The sequence below is a fragment of the Vulpes vulpes genome, chromosome 8 (genome assembly GCF_048418805.1).
Source record: "Vulpes vulpes isolate BD-2025 chromosome 8, VulVul3, whole genome shotgun sequence".
Taxonomy (NCBI): Eukaryota; Metazoa; Chordata; class Mammalia; order Carnivora; family Canidae; genus Vulpes; species Vulpes vulpes.
The window spans coordinates 37,857,966-37,870,556 of NC_132787.1; the positions used below are offsets into that span (position 1 = coordinate 37,857,966).

Here is a 12,591-nt window from a genome sequence, read left to right on the forward strand (position 1 = left end):
GCAGTGCCCTCGGTACTTTCTTGCCTCACTGCCACACTCTCTGGACTTTGGGTCCCCTCTGAGCCCTCACTAAAAAAACTACTGTCTCTCTCCATCACAGAACCCCAGCTGGGAAGCTCCCTAGGTAGATCCTCCAGGAGAGCACATGGAAATGCTCAACTCACAGCACCTTCCCCTGCCTGGCAGGACTGTGCTGGTATGTGATCAGCCTATGAGAGCCCATTATGTTATTCTCCCCATTTTACAGATGAAGAAATGGGGAGAGTGGTCAAGCAATCGAGCTGAACCTGGGTTGTTCTGACCATAAACCCAGCCCACACAGGAGCAATGGTGGATGTGATGAATGAGGCTTGGATTTTGTACGGTACTAGGGAGTTTGAACTTTATTCTCTAGATAATGGGGAGCCAGCAGAACTGGGGAGTTCCAGGGGAGGTACTCCATCATATTTCTCACCATCTGACACAATACCTATTTACTTGCATTTTACTATAGGTTTCCCTTCAATGGGAGTAAAGTAGATGGGGGCAAGCCCTTTGTTTTTTGTTCAGGGCTGTGAACATGCCTGGAACCTTCGAAAAGCTTCTAAAAAGTTCAGTAAACATCTGTAGAAGAAAGAAACAGAGAGGTATTATGTATTAGCAGCAACTTGTGCATTTTACACATACCTCGTTTAACATCCTCATGAAGTAGGAGACACCCCCCCACACACATACATACACACATGACCACCTTTTTCCCCAGGTAAGGAAAATGGGGTTCAGAGAGATTAAGTCACTTTTCTGGGGACAAAGGTAAGCAGGTTGGCAGAACCAGGATTTAAACCCAGGCAGTTGGGGATCCCTGGGTGGCATCTGCCTTCCACTCAAGTCCTGATCCTGGAGACCCGGGATGGAGTCCCACATCGGGCTCCCTGCATGGAGCCTGCTTCTCCCTCTGCCTGTTTCTCTGCGCCCCCCCCCCCATGAATAAATAAATAAAATCTTTAAAAATAAAAAAATAAACCCAGGCAGTCGGACTCCAAAGCCTGGACTTCTAACACTACCCTATCTAGCCTCACCGCGGAAAGCTATTCTGGCCGCATGGAAGGGGGAGGGGGGTGTTTCTGAGGCTGAGAAAAGACTCAAGAGGCTAGCGGAGGGGGACACCTGGGTAGCTCTGTGGTTGAGTGTCTGCCTTCGGCTCCGGGCATGATCCTGGGATCCAAGGGTTGATCCTGGAATCCTGGGATCGAGTCCTGCATCGGGGTCCCCACGGGAAGCCTGCTTCCCTCTGCCTATGTCTCTGCCTCTCAAGAATGAATGAATGAATAACTAAACAAATATATGAAAGGAGAGGGCAGCCAGGTTAGCTAGATGAACGTTTGAGGCTTCTACCCTGTCCTTGCATCACCTTGACTTTGGCTTGCCTTCCTCTTCCAGGTCCCCGCGGCTGAGGAAGCGGTGACCCAGAGCACCCCGGCGCTAACGGCCGTGCCCCCTGCAGCCCTACAGCCATAGCCCACACTCCCAGGCGCTGCTTGCTCCGCGATGCGCTCTGCGCAGCCTCCGGGCCTCGCCCCGGAGACTAACACCAGGCCGGGGCCCCGGCGTGCCCGCTGATGCCCCGGGCCCAGCTCCTCGTCACGCTCCGGTACCATGCTGACCGCCTCCGCCAACAGCTCCGTCCTGCCATGCCCCGACTACCGGGTCACCCACCGCCTGCACATGGTGGCCTACAGCCTGGTGCTGGCCGCGGGGCTCCCGCTCAACGCGCTGGCCCTCTGGGTCTTCCTGCGCGCACTGCGCGTGCACTCCGTGGTCAGCGTGTACATGTGCAACCTGGCGGCCAGCGACCTGCTCTTCACGCTCTCGCTGCCCGTGCGCATCTCCTACTACGCCCTGCACCACTGGCCCTTCTCCGACCTCCTGTGCCAGACGGCCGGCGCCGTCTTCCAGACCAACATGTACGGCAGCTGCATCTTCCTGACGCTCATTAACGTGGACCGCTACGCGGCCATCGTGCACCCGCTGCGGCTGCGCCACCTGCGGCGGCCCCGCGTGGCGCGGCTGCTGTGCCTGGGCGTGTGGGCGCTCATCCTGGTGTTCGCCGTGCCCACCGTCCTGGTGCACCGGCCCTCGCCCTGCAGCCACGACGGCGGCCGGGCGCGACTGTGCTTCGAGAGCTTCGGCGACAAGCTGTGGAAGGGCGGGCTGCTGCCGCTCGTGCTGCTGGCCGAGGCGCTGGGCTTCCTGCTGCCGCTCGCGGCCATGCTCTACTCGTCGGGCCGGGTCTTCTGGACCCTGGCGCGGCCCGACGCCACGCGGAGCCGGCGGCGGCGGAAGACCGTGCGCCTCCTGCTGGCCAACCTCGTCATCTTCCTGCTGTGCTTCGTGCCCTACAACGCCACGCTGGCCGTCTACGGGCTGCTGCGGGGCAACCTGGTGGCGGCCGGCAGCGAGGCCTGCGACCGGGTGCGCCAGGTGCTCATGGTGATGGTGCTGCTGGCCAGCGCCAACTGCGTGCTGGACCCGCTGGTGTACTACTTCAGCGCCGAGGGTTTCCGCAACACCCTGCGCGGCCTGGGCACTTGGCACCGTGCCAGGACCTTGGCCACCAACGGGGCGCAGGGGGCGCTGGCCGAACGGCTCACCGAGACCACCTGCATGGCCGGGCCGGCTCCCGCCAGCCGAGAGCCTCGCGGGTCCTCCCCGCCGGGGACGCCCTTGACCCAGCGCCGGGAGGACTCGGCCCTCTGAAGTGCCCAATGTGCTGCCGCTCGGTCACCCCCACCTCCCACGCACACGCACACTCGCAGGGTGTGTACATGAGGGAAGCGGATTGGGCACTTGGACTTCCGCGTGGCCACTGCTGCCCATAAATACACAAGAGAACCAAGTGTGGGGATCCAGGGGCACAGGGAAGAGTGACGGTAGAAATGCCTTCACTTTGGTGGTGACGGTGAGGTGGGCCGGGGCAGACCCCTTCCCCAGCCCCGAGGAAGAGTTGCTGTGAGCTTTCCCAGCGCAGCGGCCGACTAGGACCGGATGACACGCCCTCGGTGTGGGCATGAAACACTGTGGGGAGCTAGTAGTTGGAGCAGAAAATGAGTGTCCTGAATTTAGACCAACCACGGCAGTCTTAGTGCCTCGGATGCCACCCACTCTCATTTCCACCTGGCCTTCCCCTGCCCAGCACTGAGGCATGAGTTTACTGGATGCAGACAGAATTGGTTTCATTCTTGGTTAGTGACTTGTAACAATTTAGACCTGATACCTAGCATGGGGTGTTTGGGGACAGGACAAAACTGTGAGTTAGAGGCTGTTCCCCCCTCTCAAGATTCTGGTCCCTTTAGCCCTTTCTAGGTATCCTTCCTCCTTCCACCCCACCCCACTTTTGGGACCTCCTCCATTCTAGGTCCTAAATTCTCTCTCTCTGCCTCTGCAGCTTCATCTAGAATTAAGGAGAAAATTCTTTGTACTAAAGTAGCAATTCTCAGACTCTGTTCCTGACCCTTTTACAACTCTTAAAAATCGAGGATTCCAAAGAGTTTTTGCTTATGCTTTTGATACCATAATAGAAATTAAAACTCGTAAGTTTTAGCAACAGAAACACACAAGCAACACACTCCATTAGCTGTGAGAGCAATAATGTCATCTCACTTCATGAAGCTTCTAGAAAACACGGTAAGCAAGGAGATTGCACGGGACAAACAACATGGTGGGAGTAGTAGTATTCTGAAAATAACCTTGACCTTGTGGACATCCTCAAAGAGTCAGTATTAGAGTTCATGTGTAACTTCTTCCCAGGGCATACATATACATTGTTGCTTATTACTGGCGGAAGGGGCAATACTCCATAAATTAAGTGCTAACTGGAGTCCCAAAGTCTTAAGGGTTTGCAGGGGGAGAAGTAGGAGCTGCACATTCAGTGCAGTGCTACCTTGGGTTTCCTGGTGCTGGGGGCAACTCTGAGGTGGGGTGAACTAGTCACACACACACACACACACACACACACACACACACACACACTCAGAGGAGGGGTGGCCTTCTCTTCCTGCAGAGACAAAAGGGAACTGTTGCCACAGCCAGGAAAGAAGTTTCCAGGGAAATAAGTGCAATGGGAGGACAGGAATAGGCTGTCTGTTCTGAGCAAGCTGGAGGCAAGGAAATGGAAGACTGGTTAATGGGCCACCTACTGTTTCCTTCTTCCCTCTTTATCAAGTAGGGCTGGGAGGGGTTGCAGAGTTGGCATCTTAGGCTCTGCATAAGTGAGGAAGTTGCTGCCATGCGTATGTCCTGTATGCATTTCTGTTTCTGTCTCTAGGTCTCTCAATGATGTGTGTGTGCGTGTGCGTGTGTGTGTGTCAGAGAGAGAGAGACAGAGAGAGAGAGAGAGAGACTGTCAGGGTCTTCCCCTGTGTGACTATGTATTTTAGTTTGGAGTAAGCCTTTTGTGTGTCTTCAAGAGATTGCTCCAGGTGGTGATTTACAGGGGTAAAATGACCCCTGGTGGCCAAAGCGGGGAACTGACCCAGATTCCTCCGTGATAGCTTTCAAGTAGAGCCTTACACCATCTGGTGGGAAGATAGAGCCCTGGGCCAGGCCCCCCTGTGGCTCTCCTAGAGGCCTGATGGTTAGCACCTGCCCCATCTTGCTTCATCGTTAGGGTTCAAGTGGCATGCCCCGAGAGCATAAAAGGTAGTGGTAGTCCAAAGTTTCAGAACTTTGCCCTATCCAAACTGAACTGAACTGAGTACAGTTTTTAAAAATTACTTGAGTATTTTTATATTCTGGTATGTGAACAAATTCCAAAGTAATAAAAACTCACATAGAAAGTAACATACTATATAACTATTTATTTTTATAGTTTTTACAGTTTCTTGTCTGTTCCTCCGCCCCTTCCCCTCAGGTAGAATGTAAGGTCCCTGGGGGGGGGGGGGATTTCTGTTTGCTTGGTTCTCTGTTGTATCTCCAGCATCTAGAACAGCGCCTCGCACAAAAGAAGCACTTAATAAATATTTGTTGAATGATGAACTGTTGAATTTTGGTGTGGAGTAGTTTACTGTCTCGTGGGGGACCACAGAACAAGTCAACAATTACCACTCAAGACAGGATGCAAGAAGGCAGAGTAAGGTGGTGGAAGTTAATTTAGTGGGCATTGGGAAGCTCCTAAAGGTTTCTGAGTGAGGCTCTGCTCACTCTGACATACCATGTGGCATCAGCTGTAGGGAAGTGAGGAAAGGAAGGGGGAAAGGAAGACTGTTTGGGGTGCTGTTAAAATTGCCAAGGAGAGGTGTGACCATGGCCTGTGGAGGTGGATGGAAATGGGTCATCTCCAGTGTGAAATCTCTGGTGTGTAAGCTCTGGTGGGCTGTTGGCCTGCACTCAGTATATGCAAAGAGTTCTGATCACGAGAATAGAGAGGCAGGAATAGGTTCAGGAGATGTGGCAGGCAGAGGATGCATGAACAGAAGAACTTTACAAGTAACAAGCTGTGGAAGTCTAAGGACACCTGTAGCCAGCCACTGCCATTTTCACAGGATTCTCCAATTACCAGATGCACAGTAAGACAGATGCAAGATGGCGGGGGGCGGGGGGTGTGTGTGGAAGTCCAGAGCCCTAACCCAGCATCCTGGAGAGGCCGCATTTGCAGTTTTAGGAAAATCCAAATGGGGGAAATGAGAGCATCCTAGATGGAGGAAGAAGAGCGTTTAACAAGTTTTGAAAATATTCCCTATACCAGGATCTCAATGTGGTGCTTATTACTATTGATTATATTATTTAGTGATTGGTTATTATAACAAGCCAATGAGTTAGGGATGATCATTATCCCCATTTTCCACATGAAGCACCCAAGAGAAGCTGGGGTCTGAAAGTCACACAAACAGGAAGAGGCACGGTATCTATTTGGTTCCCAAACTCCCATTCTTTGCAGGACATGCTACCGTATCTTTTCCTTCCTGAGCCTTCCCACCTTCTCATCCTGGCTCCGTTCCATCCACCTTTCTCCTGGCTTCCTTTATCCTCCTCACACAGGCCACCTCTCTCAACTATGTCTCTCACCCTGAATCTGCTGCACCTCTCTGCTCCCTCTTCCTACTACTTCCTCCATGCTACTAACCCATTTACCCTTCGGCACACCTGCCCCAGGCTCCCACACAGAGCACCGGTGCCCCTGGAGAGAACTGGGCTTGTTCACCGTTCCAGTTGTGTTGAGCCCCGAAACACACCCCATTGAGGCCTTAGAAGGGAATAGCTAGTTGGTGGCATATCAGAGCAGGATGGCTCAGCCTTGGTGGAGTTGGCCATGACTCCCCACCCTTAGCCAGGAGGTACCCAGCATCTGGAAGGCAGCCCTCTTGCTTGTTCACCAACTAAGCCAAAGAGGAGACCTCCCCCTAGGTCTCCTCAGAGTCTGCTTCCTCTGCAGAATGGTCCCTCCACATGGTGAGAGTAGCCGGGAGAAGATAAACAATAACTGGTCTTGAAATTAAACAAATTTAGGAGAACCAGGGTCAAGATAAGGGGTCCCAGAGGGGCAGGGATGCTTCTTTCTTAGCCCTGAACCGAGGGGTTGCCACCAGGGGTCCCATGGAGGAAGTGGGGAGGGGGAGGTTAATTTTCTCACACCACTGGCCTGCCTTCTTCATTCCTTCAGGAGGCCCTGGAGATGGAGATGGCCCTGGTTTATATTTATATTTATATTTTATATATTTATAACTGGCTACCCAGTTATAAAACTCTCTTCCTGGTTTATATTACCCCCTATATCCCTTCCAGAGGAGGGAGCACCAAAAAGTGAAGTTTCTCCCTTGGGCTTTGGGGAATCCCAAAGGCTCTCAGAACCAACCTGGGCCAGTAGTAATTGCAGCCCTGTCACTTCTTGAAAATGTGACTTTAGCAAAGTTACTTCACCTCTCTGAACCTCTGTTTTCTGCTCTGTGAAATGGGGATCATAGTATTTACTTGTTGGGTTGCTGTGAGGTCAATGAGATCACCTGTGAAAGACACCTGAGAGAAATCCCGTAAGGGGGAGCTCTCTTTTCAACACAAGTATGGGGAGGCGTAAAGGAGACTGTAGGATTGGTAAAGTCTGTTTGTGATGCCCAAGGGGAGTGTTTCTGGAAGACAGCAAGGGCTCCAAGGTAATCCTCACGCAGACAGAGCTCTGCCAGCAATCAGAACCAGGGCCAGGGGATGGGTGAGCAAGGCAGGCTGGGCAAGTTTCCATGGTGCTGGGTCAAGTAGACAGCTTTCAGGGGCAGTGACCGGCCTGTTGCCCTCTGGGGGCACTCTCTCCCCACTAGGCCTAACATCCATCCCACAGACAGAGGAGTGGGTAGAAAAGTGCCTGAAAGGGAGAGGAGAGGGGGCATGGGTTGAAGAACCAAGCAAAGGAGAAAGGGCAAGAGAGGAGGCTGGAGGGGAAGTAAGGGCCCAGGCAGGCACAGGGTGGGGCCGGCAGAGGGGCCTAGGGCAGGAGGGCGGGAGAGAGCCTGGGAGGGAAAGCGCCGAGGAGGGAGGAGGGAGGGAAGGGAGGGAGACCAGCGGCGCTGACACAGCCTCGATGTGCGGAACGGGCTGGGGTTTGGCCCACAGGTCAGGCGTCTGGCAGTATTATGGGATGGAGAGGCCTTAGGAGACAGGGAGAGTATTATGGGCTGGAACAGCCTTAGGAGACTGGGGAATATTATGGGCTGGTGAGGCCCGGATCCAACTGGAGGCGGGAGGAAGGGGTGCGGGGCGGGAAGGGGGGGGTGGTGGTGGAAGGGAATATTATGGGCTGGAGGCCTCCTGCGACCAGAGGCAAGAGTATTATGGGCTGGCAAGGCCTTCGGTGGCCAGAGGGGGGAGCAGCGGGGGATGGCACCGGCTGCATGTGACTGAGGGGGGGGCCAAGTTGGGGGGGTGGCGAGTGGGGGTGGGGGAGCATATTATGGGATAGCTCTTTGTACCTACTGCGGGGACTGCTTCTCCAGAAGATATTATGGGATGTCGTGTGTGGGAGGGGGAGTGGGGCTGGGGGGATTATTATGGGATGGTGGTGCAGAATGGGGAGGGCCTAGGAGCTCTTCTCCAACACCCCCCCACCCCTTACTCTCTTGCCATCCTCCCTAAGGTCTGTCTTCTCTTTCAAACGGCCCAAGGGGAACACCTGAAATCCACCCCGACACGCACACACTTTGAGCACCTCAACCCATCCTGGGCATCTACCCTAACTAGCAGACACCTCCAGGGTGCTCAGGGGGGAAAACGGCCCCTGGGAATTGGGAGAAAGCCCCAAAGCAGGGTTGGAGTGGCCAGTGGACCACACCTCCCACCTGCACTGTGTCCCCTTGGCTCTCAATCCCCTTGGGCCACTCTCCTCCCCTTCTCCCTCCACAAAGTGGGGGCCCTTGATCCTCTTCCCCTCCCCCCTCCCCTCCATTTCCTCTCCAGCTCCCTCCACAGCCGTAACCAGTAAAACAGGCGGCCAGCTATTATGGGATGGCTGCTCCCGGCAGCTCTGCAGGGAGGGGGCGGTCACCGCGGAATGTCTCTTGTGGGTGGCTATTATGGGATGGCCGCCTCTCTTTTTTTTGGGGGGGGTGGGGGCTAGCAAAGAGAAGGATTATTATGGGATGTGCCCTGCACAGCTGGGTGGGGCTGTCCTGGGTAGGTGAAGCTCTGGGGAGGTTGGGGGGGGGTGGTGAGGAAGGAAAGGAAGGAAGAGGGAGGGAAAGGAGCTGGGGAGGGTGGGGTGAGCCCTGGAGTCAGACCTGAGGCCTGGCAAGAGTAACTGGCTGGAGAGGTTCTTCTGTGACAGCTGTTTGAAGGGGCCCCTGGGGCAGGCAAGAGTTGGTCAAATCTGAACCCTGGACACCTGGGTCCCTTTGCAGCTTGTCAGCTGCAGGGTGGCTGAGTCCAGGGCCTGCAGCACTGGGCTGGCAGTGAGAATGCCTGGGTTCTGGCTGTGTGGGCTCTAGTGCTCCTGGGTGACCACAGTACCTAAGCACTCTCCTCCCCACTTTGTCTTCCTGGATTTGAGACTTGGGACTACAGCTCAGGTAGGTAGGTTGGGCCAGGGGGGCTTTGCAACCTTGCAGTAACACGCAGGGGACAGAGGCTTTGTTGGCTCCTGAAGGGCAAATGCCTGGCCTGTCACCCCCCCCCCCCCCAAACCCTGCACACCTGCATCCTGTCTAGCCATTAGAATGCATTGTCACTTTGGCTTTTCTTCCCTATGTTGTCTTTATAAACCCCTTTTTCTGACAAAGCAGGAGAACACTGGTCCCTTAGACCTCTTATGTGCAGAGTTTCTGGGGCTCACGCAGAACAGATATGTAGAGAGAGCATGTGCTGAGACGTCCATGGACAACCCACTCTGAGTGTTATTCTAGGTTCTTCTGTACCATGGGATGGAAACATGGGATGGAAACAGAACTCTAAGGTAACCGGCTAGAGAGGCTGTCCCCCTGGGTGCATTAATCAGGAGATTATCCCACCCTCAGTCTCTGTGGGCCAATCATGCTAGTGGTTTATTTGTAATTTATCTGGAAGAGTAGCATGGGGCCAGAATAGGGAGTGGGGGAGTATAGAAGCACCAAGACCACAAAAGCAATAGTTAAACACACACATCCTAGCCCTCTCTGGAACTCAAGAAGAGAGGAGGGGATTCTAACATTCTCCTTGTGGTGGTAGCACGGAGAGGTGGGGAGTAAGATGAGGAAGGTGGTAAGTGGGTAGAACTTGCAGGGATGGGGGCAGAGGGCTGTGGAGGACAAAATCTATCCATATTTATAACCATAGGCACAAAGCTGTGGCTACCCAGTTATAAAACTCTCTTCCTGGTTTATATTATGAATCACTGTAGTAATGTGGTATACATAGGAGAAGAAAAGGCTAAGGGCCAGATGGAGATATTACAGAAGGGAATTTGAGGCCCAGAGGCAAGCTGGATCCCCGAGAGAAAAGGGGGGAGAGAGGAAGGCATAATAGATCTCCAGCAGCTCTACTTGCAAAAGAGAATCTTGTTGGAAGAAGGTATACCCACATTATGGTATCTTAAAAGAGCTGCCTCCTCTCCCCTAAGCAAAGAGTACAAGGTTCATCTTTAGTACTCAGAGAATCATGGGAGAGGGTTTGCACAAATGGATGGGGCCCAATCTTGGTGTCATGAGAATTGAATCAGGGAGGCTATGACAGCCTTACAGAATGGGGGAAACAGCCTGTACACCCATGGATGTGGCAAAAGGGTGGTCTAGGCAGTTAAGTCAGGCAGGAGTTGGTGAAAAGAAGTATCCACATCATTGGTGCTCTGCTTGGAAGCAAAGGGATAGTAACTTTCTTTCTTTTCAAGATTTATTTATTTATTCATGAGAGACACAGACTGAGAAAGAGGCAGAGACCTAGGCAGAGGGAGCCCAATGCGGGGGGGGGGGGGGGGGACACCATCTCGGGATCTCAACCTGAGCCAAAGGCAGGTGCCCAAACGCTGAGCCACCCAGGCGTCCCGGGATAGTAACTTTCTTGGAGCAAGTTCTTACCTCCTGAATTTATTTCTCCTTGCTACATCTCCAGCCCTGGGTTCCTAGGCAAGGGCAGAGTCCTCTGGCCAGGCCCCTTCTCTAGGAAAGTGAGATTAGAAGAGCAATGCAGTGATGGCGTGAGGTCTATCCTATTCACTTCTGATTAGGAAGGCTCCTCCTAGAAGAACATCCCAGTTTCTCTACCACCTGTCCCACTGCCGTAGGTCTTGGATTTGTATGAAAAAGGCACATGAGAACAAAGAAAGGCATTATCTCTGCCTCAGGGGTCAGGGGCAGCAAGGCAGTGGTGCCGGGACATTGGTTCTCATTTGGGTCCTGGCTCTCTGGGAATCAGGAAGAGGGAAAAGTGACAGATTTATGGGTGCAGGCTCTCTGAGGGCTAACAGGTCTTAAGATTGAGCTCTTGGACTTTCTAGGGCTGGGTCCCCAAGGTACTGCAAGATAGGCCCAGTCTGGGAAGTGGAGGGTACATGTTGGAAGACTACCTTGCAGCATAATTGAATGAAGGAAGCATCCTGGAATGTTGACTTGTACACAGGAGGGAAGATGGTGAATATTATACATCGAAAGGTTTTTTTGGATGGAGCATGGGGCCCCAACAAGATAAGAATGGGGGCAGTTGGAAGTATGAGACTTCAGGATACAAACAATCCAGGTTAAAAATGTCCAGGACAGGGATGCCTGGGTGGCTCAGCGGTTGAGCATCTGCCTTCAGTGCAGGGCATGATCCTGGAGACCCGGGATTGAGTCCCGCATCGGGCTCCTTGCATGGAGACTGCTTCTCCCTCTGCCTGTGTCTCTGCCTCTCTCTCTGTGTGTGTCTCTCATGAATAAATAAATAAGATCTTAAAAAAAAATGTCCAGGACATTGAGGGTCAGCATAATTCGGTGTTCAAGAATGAGGGTAACAATTCTGGTGTGTTAAGAGTCTCTCAAGAAGGAGGCACATGATAGGATATTATAGGATTCAGAAACGCTGGATAGATGGACATTGCTTTCCAATCAAAATCCCTTAGTGTGGTAGGGAACAGAGAGGAGATATCTTGGCCACCCATCTATATCATCCTTTTGGAATACCTTGTAGCCTATAGAAGGACTATCAAGAACCTCTGTTGGGATCTGATCTCTCCTGAGACCAGTTGGGATTTATTTTATTCTCTGTAACAGGAAATTGGGAAATAGCACTGAGCAGTGTTCCCTTGACACCAGACATTCTATCTTGTCTCATTGTTTGATGAAGGGAGGCACCTGTGGTCCTTGCATTCCCTGTGGTGCCCACCTTGGTGCCTTACTAGGTATGCTGGCAACATCTGTTAAATGAACATGAGTAGCAGTGAGTCGAGGGAGAGTGGGTCTTGGATCTTGGCATATATATTATATATATATAATATGTATATTATATATATATATTCTCATGTCACACCATGGTGGGATGTCCATCCATGGGAGTGGCCCAGGTGTGTTGCACCACCTGACCTGGAGAGGTAGGATGAGGTGGGAGAAGGACTGCTGAAATGTTGAGAAGTAGGCTAAAGACTCCTTTCTAAAGATTGGAGTTTATTATGATTAGGGGAAGCTGTGGGGCGAATTAAACTTTATGTAAATGGTTCATCTGGTCAGCCTGGTATTTGGCTGGTCTTACTCAGTATTTAAGAGCTGGAGCTGGAGGTAAGCATCTGGAGAATAACTGGATTTGGGTGGGATTGGGTGGGGCCCTAGGTTGACTGGCAGTTCCTGAGAGTCTAGAAATGGTCTGAGGGAAGGTAGGGCTTGCCCTAGACATCAAGAGGTTTTATGCCAGGATACTGCTTTGGCCTAGAAAGGGATAAAGGTATGTACAAGTTGGGGTGGGCAGTGTGGGTAGCAGCCTGCTTACAACCTTGTGGCTCTGGGTGTTAGAATAGACCTGACAGCCTGAGGAGGTGGGGGAGGTATGAATGTGAATATTATGGGATGCCTGGCTGGAAAGGTATAGGGGTGGTGGCTGGCGATGAAGCATTATGGGATGTGCTGGGAGTATGAGAGTATGTCTGGTGGACCTCGGGCTCCTTGACATTATTATGGGATATCAAGGTGTGGGTGG

The 12,591-nt window shown here is 52.7% G+C and overlaps 2 protein-coding genes across 3 annotated transcripts in view; both read left to right on the plus strand.

Moving 5' to 3' along the window:
* Nucleotides 1-1,635: 1,635 nt before the first annotated feature.
* On the plus strand, nt 1,636-5,021 carry LPAR5 (lysophosphatidic acid receptor 5). The gene has a single exon (XM_025995336.2). It carries the CDS (start codon nt 1,636-1,638, stop codon nt 2,734-2,736), a length of 1,101 nt encoding a protein of 366 aa, XP_025851121.1. The 3' UTR covers nt 2,737-5,021.
* Nucleotides 5,022-7,044: 2,023 nt separating this feature from the next.
* Nucleotides 7,045-12,591, plus strand: part of CHD4 (chromodomain helicase DNA binding protein 4) — a 35,469-nt gene continuing 29,922 nt past the window's right edge. Inside the window, exon 1 of one of the 2 annotated variants that reach the window (XM_072766129.1) lies at nt 7,045-7,124. The gene's annotated coding sequence lies outside the window, so the exon portion shown is untranslated. The remainder of the gene's footprint in view (nt 7,125-12,591) is intronic. The other variant, XM_072766140.1, reaches the window with a different exon arrangement.

Coding starts and splice junctions, on each gene's coding strand:
- LPAR5 (XM_025995336.2), top strand. CDS start 1,636: ATGCTGACCGCCTCCGCCAACAGCTCCGTCCTGCCATGCCCCGACTAC.